Raw genomic sequence first — 12,759 nt, 5'->3', positions numbered from 1 at the left:
GTCCACAACCAGAGCACATATATACAGCCCCTGAGAAACACAACATTCAAACCACAATGCAAAACTGTTTGTGTTCTTCAGTTGTGATCCTTTATCTTTTTACTCTCCGATCATCACAGTAAGTTGCAAGTCACTTCTGGAATTCAGAACTCACTCCAGTCACAATTGTAGCCAACATGTGTTTCGTCATAGGTACATAAGCCAAACTGACTTCATCAGGGCTATGCAAGTGTATTATAACATCAAAGAACGAAGTGTCCAGTCTTATTCAAATAAACCGCCCTCATTCATCTGTTTATTGAGCAAAAGGAGCATAGTCAATAAGTGCTAGTTGTTTCATTAACAAGCTCCTATCTAAAGTACTAAGTCTCCAAACTTATCATAACAGTCCAAATTCCATTTGTGGTAGGAGTAATAACCTTATTTTTAATCCTTTGGACGCTCCGAGAGTACTCGTACAATCCGTGTTCACCGATGTGTTTTTGCATTGTGGTTTAGTACTAAGATATATCTTGATAGCTTCTCAATTTTATTTAAGGCGCTAGTGGAGGGTTGTCTCCCAGCGAGTTGTTAGCGACTCCGGAACCAGCACTCATGCAGGTCTTGGTACTTGTAGGTACTAGGTTTATGGCTATCTTGATGTCAGTTCTAAGCCAATCAGGGGCTGGTACTGTGCTACAAGCCCAGTCAATATCACCGAGATTGCTCGACTGATTGTGAGCCCCAAGACATGTATCACTGAGCCCACCATTCCTTGCCCACCCCATACTCAAGAGCAAGGGACTGAGTTTGACCAAAGCATCAGAGTGGAGCCAGGCCACACACAGCACATGGAAGCTGCAGATCAGGCTGGCATATCTGCAGGGCTTGGACCTCCACCAGGACCAGTCACCTATTCACAGAACGCAAGACTTTATATGATCCCCACATGCACGCTCAAGGGATATCCCTGAATGTACCCAGTGTACCTGCGCATAGGTCAGAACAATTCACAAAGGGCACCTGCGCATAGGGCAGAACAATGCATCCAAGAGCACGCATGCATAGGGCAGGACAATGCAGCCAAGGGTCCCTGCACATAGGGCAGGACAATGCATCTGTCACGTGGTCAGTAAAGTCATTGTCGAAATCTTTAAGCTAGCATGAGCCCGGTAGCCATGATGCTGCTTTCGCGCACACACTGCATGTCTTTGTTTTTGCACGGCTCTCTTTGTGCCTTTCACATGAGAACTCTCTGCGGTGGTCGTTCTCTGCCTGTTCCTGAAGTTTCGTCTGAACATTGTGCACAAAGTCGATAAGCAATGCCCCTTGTTATTCTGTTCTGGTCAGGCCCTAGCACTTAGACAAAACATACCAATGCAGCTGTTTCTGCTGGAGAATCGTACTTTGATATTATGGGGATGCCTGTTTAGGTAACACACACTTGGAGAGGGATCCTTCCAGGGAGAAGAGCAACACACACCTGTAATGTAGAAATACGATCTATGGCTTGAGGTATGGGGTCTGATGACAAAGCCCAGAGATTGTCTATTATATAATAATACTTCTGCTTACCAAGGGGAGGGTGGTTAGGCCATATAGTCCTTTATCCACTGCCTTTATAAAATGACATCTCCCTTTATGATATAGGGCCTTGCTGCAATGCTAACTGTATTGATATTATGCATTTTGCTGGTAGTGGTGGCTCGTATACTGCATTTTAGATAACGTTAGTTAAAATAAATATTTTCAACTATTTTCATGTCTCTGTTAGATCTTACTGTGGACAAGTACAGAGTGTGAGGGAAAAGGTGTGTCTTGTTACCGCGATTCCTGGGAGATACAGGATTGTTATGTTCGGGGTGTTTAATCATTGGTTTCTCCATTTGTGAGTAGGAGAGCGAGTGAGACACTATAGCTAGTCGGTCCTGGGTTCGTGGGCACTAAGGTGGTGGGAAGGCTTAGTCCCATTTTCCTGCGTATAGTTCTGTGTATGTGCAGAATCCCTGCAACACATCCATGGCTCCTTGTGCATAGGGCAGGACAATGCATCCAAGGGTCCCTGTGCATAGGGCAGAACAATGCGTCCGAGGCTCCCTGCGCATAGGGCAGAACAATGCATCAAGGCTCCCTGGGCATAGGGCAGAACAATGCATCCATAGGGCAGAACAACGCACCCAAGGCTCCCTGCGCATAGGGAAGAACAATGCATCCAACAACACCCATACATTAGCCAGAACAATGCATCCAAGGCACCCTGCGTATAGGGCAGAACAATGCATCCAAGGGTACCTGCGCATAGGGCAGAAAAATAAATCTAAAGCTCCCTGTGCATAGGGCACAACAATGCATCCAAGGGTACCTGCGCATAGGGCAGAAAAATGAATCTAAAGCTCCCTGTGCATAGGGCATAACAATGCATCCAAGGCCCCCTGCGCATAGGACAGAGGAAAGCATCAAGGCTCCCTATGCGTAGGGCAGAACAATGCATTCAAGGCTCCCTGCACATTGGGCAGAACAATGCATCCAAGGTTCCCTGCGCATAGGGCAGAACAATGCATCCAAGGCTCCCTGCGCATAAGCAGAACAAGGCATCCCAGGCTACCTGCGCATTTGGCAGAACAATGCATCCAACGGCCCCTGCCCATAGGGCAGAACAATGCATCCTAGGGGACCTGCTCATAGGGCAGATCAATGCATCCAAGAGCACCTGCGCATAGGGCAGAACAATGCATCCAAGAGCACCTGTGCATAGGGTAGAACAATGCATCCAAGGCTCCCTGCACATAGGGCAGAACAATGCATCCAAGGCTCCTTACGCATAGGGCAGAACAATGCATCCATGACTCCCTGTGCATAGAGAAGAACAATTCCTCCCAGGCTCCCTGCGCATAGGGCAGGACAATACATCCAAGGGTCCCTGCGCATGGGGCAGAACAAAGCGTCCAAGGCTCCCTGTGCATAGGGCAGAACAATGCATCCAAGGCTCCCTGCGCACAGGGCACAACAATGCATCCAAGGCTCCCAGCACATAGGGCACAACAATACATCCAAGAGCACCCGCGCATAGGGCAGAACAATGCATTCAAGGATCACCGCGCATTAGGCAGAACAATGCATCCAAGGCTCCCTGCGCATAGGGCAGAACAATGCATCAAGGCTCCCTGTGCATAGGGCAGAACAATGCTTCCAAGGCTCCCTGCGCATTGGGCAGAACAATGCATCCAAAGCTCTCTGCGCATGGGGCAGAACAATGCATCCCAGGCTCCCTGCACATTTGGCAGAACAATGCATCCAAGGCTCCCTGCGCACAGGGCAGAACAATGCTTCCAAGACTCCCTGCACATAGGGCAGAACAATGCATCCAAGTGCATCTGGCCATAGGGCAGAACAATGCGTCCAAGGGTACCTGCGTATAGGGCAGAACAATGCATCCAAGAGCACCTGTGCATAGGTCAAAACAATGCATCCAATAGCACCTGCGCATAGGGCAGAACAATGCATCCAAGGCTCCCTGCGCATAGGGAAGAACAATGCATCCAACACTCCCTGCGCATAGGGCAGAACAATGCATCCCATGGTCCCTTCGCATAGGGCAGGACAATACATCCAAAGGTCCCTGCGCTTAGGGCAGAACAATGCATCTGAGGCTCCCTGCGCATAGGGTAGAATAATGCATCGAAGGCTCTCTGTGCATAGGCAAGCACAATGCATTAAGGATCCCTACGTATAGGGTTAAACAATGCATCCAAGGCTCCCTGTGCATAGGCAAGTACAAAAATGCACCCAAGGGTACCTGCACATAGGGCAGAACAATGTATCGAAGGCTCCCTCCGCACAGGGCACAACAATGCATCCAAGGCTCCCAGCACATAGGGCAGAACAATGCATTCAAGGCTCACCGCATATTAGGCAGAACAATGCATGCAAGGCTCCCTGCGCATAGAGAAGAACAATGCATCCAAGGCTCCCTGTGCATTGGGCAGAACAATGCATCCAAGGCTTCCAGCGCATAGGGCAGAACAATGCGTCCTAGGCTCCCAGCGCATAGGGCGGAACGATGCATCCAAGGGCACCCATGCATAGGGCAGAACGATGCATCCATGGCTCCCTGACCACTGGGCAGGATTGTGTCTGATTATTGCTGAATCTCTGGTAAAACGTTCTGGTTTCTTAAGGTGTTTGCATTCCGTGAGTCGCTGTAGTGAGCTACAGATAACCCCACTACATTTTACCTGCACCACCCATGCTCATCTCACACGTTCACACAGAAAGCCTTACTTGCGCACGGTCCTTTCCGGATGGAGATCTCGTCCAGTGCAATGTTCATATTTGGCAAAGTACCTCGGATTGCTTCAAAGACCACCTGTAGGGGAAGAGAAGGCTCATTACATCACATGAGATAGAGTGAGGGATGTTTTTACCTTTTCGTGAGGTCTCCTATTTGGAAGGAGCTAGTTCAGCAATTAAACCGCATCCTAATCAGGGTACAGGACCGTGTGCAACAACTAAACTACAGGCAATTCAAGGATGTTTCCAGATCATGTGCGCAGGAGAGGAGATAGCTTCTTGGCAGGCAGCCTCTCTAAGGCTTCTGATGCTAAAGGGATCTGTAGCCCTAGTGGTGGCAGATCCCCCAGTAAAAGAAAAGCATGGTGCCTAGGTGCCGAATAGATCATAGTGGGACATGCACAGCACTGGAGTCATTTGTGCATCAACAAAGTACAGGAAACACCCTGGCCTCCCAGGCAGGACAAAATACAACTGCAAAACTGAATGTTGCCACGCAAACAAATGATGGATGGAATACTGAACAATTCAAACATTCACCCCCAGTCAAGAGATCTGGGTTAAACCCATCATCGTTCTTTTGCTCACCATGTCACCCCAGTTTAGACCCAGCAATATGCAAATCAGTCCTGACCCTGTGCCCCATGGGAACAGTCCAGCCCAAACTGCCAGGCCAGGTCCTCACTGGACCGGAAACAAGCATCCTGGGGCCAGGCTAGCTTGAATCTAGTGGCACAGCGAGCAATGGACCCACGTCTGGGCATACCCATCCCACATTGGGCGAAAAGTGTTGCACAAACAAATGATGAACAGAATGCAGTTTGGCTGGACTGTTCCCATGAGGAGCAGGGTCAAGACTGATTTGCATATGACTGGGTCTAAACTGAAATGACGTGGGGTGCAAAAAAAACAATGGATTCAACCCAGATCTGTGACTGGGGGTGAATGTTTGATTAATTCAGCATTCCGTCCATCACCTGTTCTTTTTACAACTGAGTGTTGCCAGCAGGAATATCAGACCAATGTGCAAGGCAGCAGTAGGCAGGGACTCTCAGTGTGTCAGCTGCAAAAAAAAAGCTCAGAACAAAAGTTCAGAAATAGGCCCCAGTCTTCCTGCCTATTCCTATTGGTCATATGGCAGCGAGCATGTCTTCAGCCAATGAGCGCAAGCATGATATGTTCAAATGTGCTCTGGTACCCAGGAACTGAACCACAGAATTGCGCTTTTCAATTAACATATTCTGCTGGTCGCATCTTCCATTGGTAGTTTAGGGGCTTATTTACAAGCCCCTTGCGCCACTGGTGCGTCACTTTTAACATGGAAAAAAAAGTGACGCGCCGGTGGCGCAAGGGGCTTGTAAATAAGCCCCTTAATTCCTAACCCTCCTGACTCCCCCAAGGTGCCCTTTGTAGGAGCCTCAAGATATTTTATTAACAGAAGAGCCGTAAAGCTTGTTTTAAAGGATGTTCTCCTACAAAGATTAAAAGAAATTATTTGCGTACTTATAATTTCTTTCTCTCTACCTTGCTCCCTGTTTTCCTACCTTCATTCTAGCCCTATAATCCAGACATCCGTGCCCTCTTTGTATCAGTGTTTTAAAAGAAGAAATGATTGCAGTGCCTTTTAAGCTAGTGCCATCCACAGCACAGGGTCAGTAACAGTCCACTCAGGGAAGTAACTTACTCAGCATTGCTAGCTACTGTGAAAAAGAAAGTACATGGGATGAGAAAGAGTTGGGGCGACGTCTGCTCTGGGTACCATGTCATAAATGGTAAAGGAAGCAGCTCGTAGACTTCATCAGGTAAAGACAGTAGCTTTATTCTAAGACACAGCTAAGTGAGTGCTAATCCATTGTGCTTTGCACACATGGGTTCGTATCCCATCCTCGTCGCCAAATTGTAGTGAATGGTAAAGGAAGCAGCTTGTAGACTTCATCAGGTAAAGACAGTAGCTTTATTCTAAGACACAGCTGAGTGAACACTTCACCAGCTGACCAGATCAACAACTGACATCTGTGGAACATTCAGTGTACACAAGCTAGAATACTCGCAGGTATTTGGGAAGGAATGAGGAGTAGGGAACACAAAGAAAGGCTTCATGACAGCAAGGAACCATGTTGCGAGGAGTATTAATGTACAACACACCAACAGTGCACAATGCCCGGATAACTGCTCCGGCCAGCATTTAGGCCACCTGTAGCTACATTAGGGAGGAAATGAAATACTTAGGAATAACCAACTTAACAAATGTTTTTCGCCACCCACCAGTGAAGACTCAGCAACTGTTTTAGTATAAATGGATGGTGTTGCATCATGTTACATTTAATTTACAGGTGGTAGCAAACATACTTTCTGAAATTTAAGTTCTGTTCAAGGCCTGGCTGCTATTACAACAGATATGCGGATGGGTGGCGCTTTACAGCTGCAGCTAATCTAAAGCAGATTGTAGATCCAAGAACTGGTTGTAGAAGGCTCTGTAGGCTTCTAAGGCCATGAGCAAACGTTATCTCAGGTTTATGTTATTGGTGTCTTACCTGCAAGGGCTGTTTGGTTCCATTCGCCACAGTCACTGATCCTGGAAGCCATGTGTTACTCTGAATGCCTTTCCTGGTCCAGATGACCTGTTCCCCGGAGGCACTCTTTGTCAAGACCCTCAGCTCAGCGTCCGCGAATCCATACATGTAGTAGTAAAACTCCACACACAACTCGGACATTGAGCAAATCTCACGGCTCTCCAGCTTAGTCGAACCCCTCTGTCCAAAGTCATTAGCATTCTGGTAAATGTAATATCCCTCTGTGAAAAAAGGATGTTATGATTAGTAGGAGATGGCTGCCAGCAGCTCAAGGGCAAAGTAGATAACCTTTGTACATTAAAATAGGATGGAGACAACTTTCTGGGTTAGGAACATCGCAGCCATCTTTGAACACAGCAGTCATCTTAGGACACAGCAGCCATCTTAGGACACAGCAGCCATCTTAGGACACAGCAGCTATTTTAGAATACAGCAGCCATCTTATAACACAGCAGCCATTTTATACCACAGCAAGCAATTTAGAACACAGCAACCAACATAGAACACAACAGCCATTTTAGAACACAGCAGCCATCCTTCCAAAGCTATAACAGAATGTTTGCGCTGAGCTAAATGCACACTCCTCTGCCGCAAACACAACACTGAAACATTCTACTAAACAAGAATGTTATTCTAGAAATTAGGCACTTGCCAGCTATGCGTGACACCACATTTGGTGAGGTCTGCTGGCTCCCACGACAACAAAAAACAGCTAATAACTGGTATAAGGAATAAAGTGTCCAGAAAGGTGGTCAGACAAAATATCGAGTTTTTAACATCGACCTACAATAATATCGAGTTTTTAATATCATAGGTACAGAATATCGAAGTCAAGAATATCGATGGACAGAATATCGATCCCAAGGTAAGTAATATCGAAGTAAATAATATCGAAGTAATTAATATAGATGTAAGTAATATCGTAAGCAAAAATATCGATGTCAATAATATCGATATTTTTTTAATTTGTTATGTATTTTAATATGTATTTTATTTGTATGTTAAAGATTATTGTAATGTATTTTAATACATTTAAAAATAAATGTTTAGAGATTAATAATTATTTTAAAGTTAATTTAGCGTTTTAGTATCAGAGTGGGTTGTGGGTTTATAGGGGAATAGGGTGGGAAGTAATTTAATTATAATTAATGAATTAATATGTATTGTTTAATTGGTATTTATGATTAATTAATTGTTAATTAATTATTAATTGTAAATTAATTTTATTAATTGGTTAATTATATTAGTTATAATTAGTTTATTATTAATATATATGTATTGTCATTGTTAATTAATTAATTGTTAATTAATAATTAATTGGTGATTTATTTTATTAAGTGATTAATTGATAATTACATTAATTATGTGAATTTTTATGTGTAGTGGGTTGTGGGTTTATAGGGGAATAGGGTGGGATGTAATTAAATAAAAATAATTAATGGGAAAAAAAATGTATTTGTATTTATTATTAATTAATTGTTAATTAATTATTAATTGGCAATTAATTGTTATAAGTTAGTTAAATATAGTAAATATAAATAATTTATGTTTTCATTTTATTTGTTGTTATTGCTAATTAATGTATTGTTAATTAATAATTAATTGGTGAATAATTGTAATTTGGTAGTTAATATGTATTAACTAGTAAATTAATAACTATATTAATTATAAAGAATGTATTATTTCTTGTAAATAATAGATAAATTGATAGTTAAATGTATTGTGTTTTTTGTATCTGTAGTGTGTTGTGTGTTACAGGGGAAATAGTGTGGGATGTAATTTAAAGTTATTTATTTAAATATTTAGTTTAAATTATTGGTATTTAATAATAATTATTTTGAAAATAAATTATTAAAATGCTATTTTTTGATAACAAATTATTTAATTGGTTATTATGTTCATAGAACCCCTATGCTATCCAGTGCTTTCCCAACTGTTTCACTTACTGGAGTGGGAATAGTAATTTTTACCCCTACGCTATCCAGCGTTTTCCCTACTGTTGCACTCACTGGAGTGGGAATAGTAATTTTTTACCCCTACGATATCCAACGCTTTCCCTACTGTTGGACTCACTGGAGTGGGAATAGTAATTTTTACCCCTATGCTATCCAGTGGTTTCCCTACTGTTGCATTCTCTGGAGTTGGAATAGTAATTTTTTCCCCTACGCTATCCAACACTTTCCCTACTGTTGCACTCTCTGGAGTGGGAATAGTAATTTTTACCCTTATGCTATCCAATACTTTCCCTACTATTGTACTCTCTGGAGTTGGAATAGTAATTTTTACCCCTACGCTATCCAACGCTTTCCCTACTGTTGCACTCTTTGGAGATGGAATAGTAATTTTTACCCCTACGCTATCCAACGTTTTCCCTACTGTTGCACTCTCTGGAGTTGGAATAGTAATTTTTGCCCCTACGCTATACAACACTTTCCCTACTGTTACACTCCCTGTAGTGGAAATAGTAATTTTTAGCCCTACGCTATCCAATATTTTCCTGACTGTTGTTTTTGTTGGAGTTGGACTAGTAGTTTTATTGTCCCTGATATTTAATATGTTTTGTATTATTTTAGCTATTGTAATATATCATTAATAATAAAAAATATTAAAATTAAAATTATTTATTATGATTTGCTATATGTAATTATTTAATATTTATTGTTTTATGTGTATAGATGTATTGGTAATTTTTAAAAACATTTAATAATTTATACGTTACAGAAATTATTATTAAAACAAATTATTAAGTAAGTATATATATTATATATTATATGTATATGTTTAATTAATGCTTTATTAAATTATATATATTAATTATACATTTTAAATATTATAAAATATATTTAATTATGTTTATTTTATTTATGAGTATTATTTGGTTTATTTTACATATATTTTTAAACTAAAAAAAAACGATATTTTTTACTAACGATATTTTTGACATCGATATTTAATTATCGATATTTTTGTACTTACCATGTTGTAGATAGAATGTCGATATTCTTGACATCGATATTTTTGTTGCGATATTTTTGTAGGTCGATTTTCTGACCTTCGAAATTTTGTCAGAGATCCGTCCAGAAAGCCTATGGAGTGGCAAGGGGGTAGGACCAATAACGCATAAGGTATGTACAGAGCATAGCACTGCACCTAAATATCCGAAAGAGCTTGGATAAAAATGGCCGTCTCTGGGGTCTCTTTATTGGGTGGAAGCAAGGGACATTACTGCCTTTGGACCCAGTAACTCTGGCATAGGAATCCCCGCTTGTTGGCCACTCTCAGACCACGCTCCTAAATTATAAAGCTCTTCACCTACTGTAACTAGTTTCTTTAGGCTTTTCGCACCCATGAAATGCCACCTCCTCAAGAAGACCCTCTTCCTACAGATCTCCCCCCTCTAGGGTTACATGAGCCTCTCTACTGGATCCAATGATACGTCACCTGTCGGGACCCTCAATGTTGGGTTGCCTCAAGGTTTGAGTAGAGTGGACACACCCCAGCTCTGGAAACGCAGTTCACAGGCACTCCTTTGGAAAGTGTTCTTGGACTGAACTCATGGTGCACCCCGCCTCCTGGAAAGTGTCATCCCTATGTCTATGTGGCTGAAAAAACATTGATTGTTTTGGTACCTGATATGCCGGGAAAGCCTGCCATCCATGTGAGGTGCTCCGATGCCCCTTTGGGCCTTCGTCATGACAATACAGAGATGTTTCAAGGCCTGAGCAAGGTGGGCAACTGCTCAGGACCCCCACCTTCAAGGCGCCCCTGGGAACGTGAACTTTCTATCTCACTCCTGTCTATGTCGGTCTTTTGATATAGAATTCTGTATTGTTTGGCATCAAGGGGCTTGAATAAGCACAAAATGGGTGATAAAATTCAAAGTTGTTCAAACAGGGGCCCCTAAAAAATGTGTCGCCCGGGGCCCACACAATTCTAAAGATGACACTGTGCCAACATAAAACTTAATAAATAAATAAATAAACTGGAATTCTGGACTGTACTGGGCTCTACAGTGGAGGCCTCAATGTCGCAGGTTGAGTGAACAGGACCAGTGATGAGTGGTGACAGGGCTGGCTTTAGGGCGGTGCGACTGTTGCACCCGCCGATGAGTTTTTTTTGGGGGGGGGGGGGCTGAGTTAGGAAATAACTCATCGGTTTAATATCACCTGCTGCAGAGTTCCTTGTGCACCCAGCACTTTACAGACAACAATAGAAATGTCTAGATAATGCTGGCGATTACTGTACCTGATAAATATATAGTTTAGACTAGTGCCAGTTTTGATTCATCATAAAGTAGCACAGAGGATTGACATGGCAGATGCAAAGAGCGTGTACCATACAGATCTGTATTTTATGTGGATAGCTCATTGGGTTACTGCTCTTGTCATAGAGATCTTGTTGTTACTTGCAGTTCATAAGTTACAATCCTAATATAGCACAGTGGCCTATTAACTGTCATCAAAGAGCTGGCTACAACGGCAATGTATAGGTTAGAAAGTTATGTTTTCCCCCAGTCTTCCATTTTCCCAACGTACCTAAAATAGGTTTGTTTGGGCAGAAATACATTCCTATTAATATAGACAACCCCAACTACTGTGGTATGTTTTAAATTATGAGTTTGTTCTTCTCCAGATCAAACATTCTTAAAATATACTGCCTACTAGTATGTGTGACATGCGATTCCTACACCTTGTATTCCTCATTGTCTTATGTAACATGTCCTATAGAATGATTTACATATGTATGATTCATTGTCTCTGTATAAATGTATGTGTGAAGTAAAGTGCTCTGACACCCGACACTGGTAAGAGTAGCGCTATAAAACACATGAAACGCATGTGAGAGAGGGGCGGGAAGAGATGAGGGGTACTGTTGGAGGGTGGCAGTGAGGGAATCCGTGGAGGTCATGTGGGGGGGCACCCAAGAAGACTGCCACACCGGGACCGACAGCACTAAAGCCGGCCCTGGGTGCTGAGGTCATGAGGAAAGCTTCAGAAGGCATAGGGACCAGCCAGTGAGCGGAGAGGGGTGAGGAGGGGAAGAGGGACTAGGGATAATGGCTACATGGGGGGAGGGGAAGAGAGGAGTGATGGCCATGGGTTCTCTTTGGGAGCAGATGTTTTACCCGGGGAGGTACCAGGGGAGGGGGGAAAGGGTTTTCTAAAAATAAATGGAGCTTAATAGGAGTTAAACTCTGCTGCTGGGCCAGGCAATTATCCGATGCCCCAAAGCTGCCTAAGGTGGTGGTGTGTGTTTTTAGCCTTGGCTGCGATGTGTCAGTGAAGATTGAGATGATTGTCAAGGGTGATGCCGAGTGATCAGTCACTCTGGACAATGGCAGGGCAGCCATCCAGGGTGGGAAGGTTAGACATCCTTTCCTCTACTGGGGTTTTTGTTTTGACATGTGAAATCAAAAGAAATTCTGGTTACGTTGGATTGAGTTTTAGATGGCAGTTAGACATTCAGTTTTGAATCTTTAGGAACGTGATTGAAAGGGGGCCAACGTCTTCAGGGGATGAGATTTTCATGTATATGTGAGTGTCTTTGGCGTAGAGGTGGGAGACAATCCCAGAGTTTCTGAGAATAACACCTAGTGCTTCTAGGTAGAGATTAAAGAGGGTTTGGGAGAGAATTGAGCCGTGAGGGACTCCAAGATGTATGTTAACTGGTCTTGAGAACAAGTTGCCCATTTTCACAATTTGGGAACAGGTGGTTAGGTATGAGGAAAACCAGTTGAGGAGTGTGCCTGCACATCCCAAGCATTGCTCAAGAGTGTGAAGGAGATCCAGATGGTTGACAGTGTCGAATGCAGCGGATAAGTCCAGAGGACCAGGAAGCAGGAGTTACCGGAGTCAAGGATTCTAAGGTAGTCTTTGACTATTTGGAAGATCGCAGTTTTTCATACCGTGGCCCTGGC

The 12,759-nt window shown here is 43.1% G+C and overlaps 1 protein-coding gene across 1 annotated transcript in view; it reads right to left on the bottom strand.

Annotated features, from left to right (window-relative positions):
* Positions 1–12,759, bottom strand: part of LOC146782980 (IgGFc-binding protein-like) — a 334,560-nt gene that overhangs the window by 244,321 nt on the left and 77,480 nt on the right. Inside the window, exons 11-12 of the mRNA XM_085639314.1 lie at positions 6,804–7,063; positions 4,261–4,345 (exon numbers count right to left, since the gene is read on the bottom strand). Coding sequence (XP_085495440.1) covers positions 4,261–4,345; positions 6,804–7,063 — 345 coding nt within the window. The remainder of the gene's footprint in view (positions 1–4,260; positions 4,346–6,803; positions 7,064–12,759) is intronic.

Source organism: Triturus cristatus, chromosome 12 (assembly GCF_964204655.1).
Source record: "Triturus cristatus chromosome 12, aTriCri1.1, whole genome shotgun sequence".
NCBI lineage: Eukaryota > Metazoa > Chordata > Amphibia > Caudata > Salamandridae > Triturus > Triturus cristatus.
Note: the sequence above shows the minus strand (reverse complement) of the source record. Positions and strands in the feature narration are given on the sequence as shown.